This window comes from Aplysia californica, unplaced genomic scaffold (genome assembly GCF_000002075.1).
Source record: "Aplysia californica isolate F4 #8 unplaced genomic scaffold, AplCal3.0 scaffold01028, whole genome shotgun sequence".
NCBI classification, from domain to species: Eukaryota; Metazoa; Mollusca; class Gastropoda; order Aplysiida; family Aplysiidae; genus Aplysia; species Aplysia californica.
In genome coordinates this window covers 158293-160119 of record NW_004798298.1, presented here as the reverse complement: position 1 = coordinate 160119, position 1827 = coordinate 158293, and the positions used below count along the sequence as shown (strand labels likewise).

The window sequence follows — 1827 nt, the reverse complement described above, 5'->3', positions numbered from 1 at the left end:
CCATCATCGGAATACTCTTCAATGCCAATGACCTTTAGGTTTATACGAACGTTTTTGACCCAGCATCCATCCAACCCAGCAGGAAAGTCTGTAAAATTTGCCTTTCTGAATGTAGCCGGAATATGAATAACACCCACGGTTTAAACCCAAGTATTAGTTTTTTTGTGGGGTGTCGACAAGGCCTTTAGATTAGGATAATCACCCTGAGTGTTGGGGTTGGGGAAAACTAGACAACGCGGGAAAAGAAACCAATTCCCCCTTTTGAAAACGCGCTATCGAAATTTTGCGCATCATTATACAAACTGATTTTTGTAGGTTCACAGCTGGTTACTCAAGAGTGCAGAGAATCTAAGAATTCACTTCCTGTTTCATTCAAGTTTAAAGGATTGAGTTGGTGAATTGTTTGGAAATCAACAATCTTACAACGCTACAACTACGCACTATAGCATTTTGCTGCCTGGTAGCCAAACTCGTGCTTGATCCTGTAATTGTAATTCGTCGGCAAGCTATTCAAATGTTCTAAACCCAGGAAACAAATTGTTTATGTCTTTTTCAGCTGAGAAAAACGGTTTGATTCTTTTAACAATTGTATCTGGATCTAGATCTAGAATCTAGTTTTCTTTCCTAATTTTGCGAACTATTTCTTGAGCAATTTTAATATCTATGTTGTAATTGTTTTAGGCAATTTAGATGATTCAGGAAGTGCACTGCTTCGGTCTAGGTTTAATGACTTATTTGGACTGAGTAGGGTACGTCGTTTAAAAAAAAAATATCAAGGCATCTCACTAAGTTCTATTTATTGCTGTTTTCCTCGCGTTTTCAGTTTTAAAAAAAACCTATAAGGTTCTATATATCATTTTGTCCTGTCCTTTCCCACAGCTCTTCATTTCATATTCTACCCTGCCACTTAATTCTTAGGATACTCCTCATACATCTGTTGTGAAAGTCTGGACTTTATTCAGTACACTGATAATATAATATGTACTAACAAAAAATAAGATATTATTGTGATGTTGTTATGTTTTTCAGAGCCGCATCTGACACAGAATGGGTACATCCGTTTGGGAAGAGAAGGGTGAAGGCTCCCGATGTGAGTTAAAGTATAACTTTATACTTCAGAGGACTCCCTCCACTACCACAAGACATGCACACTCACACACACACACACACACACACACACACACACACACACACACACACACACCAGACTCCAGTAATGTAATGTTCTTGCAGAACTTTCACACTCCCATCGACGTTATTTAGACTATTTAGTGTGCAAGTTGCGCACCTTAAAGATCCCTTGGTTGTCCAAAGTTGATAAGAGTAGGTTGTGGCCGCCACCTGGGCAAATTCAAACGTCCTACCAACTGAAAATGTTCAATGTGCCTCGCACGCTTATAATGTGACTTTATGCAGTTGCGAGCGCCGTAAAACACTACAAAAAATAAATAAATTAGGACCTGGACTTCTTCGATTCTGCATGGTAGAAAGATGGAAATACTCGATACCCCCTCCCCCCACCCCTTTTGTGTTCGACGGCGCTAACCGCACAGACGCCGGCCAGGCATCAGGTCAAAATGATTTCTACGCCCAACTGTGCTCACAAAATATGTTTAGAAAAATTAATTATTTAATTAAAAAACATATCGGGCTGGCTGGTCGTTAAACCAAGAAATTCCATGAAGCTATTTTAATGTTGTGGCTCATATTCATGTTGCTATTGCTATTATTGTTGCTGTTGCTGTTGTTATTCTTGTTGCCATGCTGTGTGTGTGTCTGGCCGACTCTCTTCCCCCCCCATCTCTCTCTCTCTCTCTCTCTCTCTCT

General features: G+C 39.8%; 1 protein-coding gene across 1 annotated transcript in view; it reads left to right on the top strand.

Annotated features, from left to right (window-relative positions):
• Nucleotides 1-1029: 1029 nt before the first annotated feature.
• LOC101847849 overlaps nt 1030-1827 on the top strand; it is a 15254-nt gene continuing 14456 nt past the window's right edge. Inside the window, exon 1 of the mRNA XM_005111229.3 lies at nt 1030-1090. Within this exon, the coding sequence (XP_005111286.1) occupies nt 1048-1090 (43 nt within the window). The 5' untranslated portion in view covers nt 1030-1047. The remainder of the gene's footprint in view (nt 1091-1827) is intronic.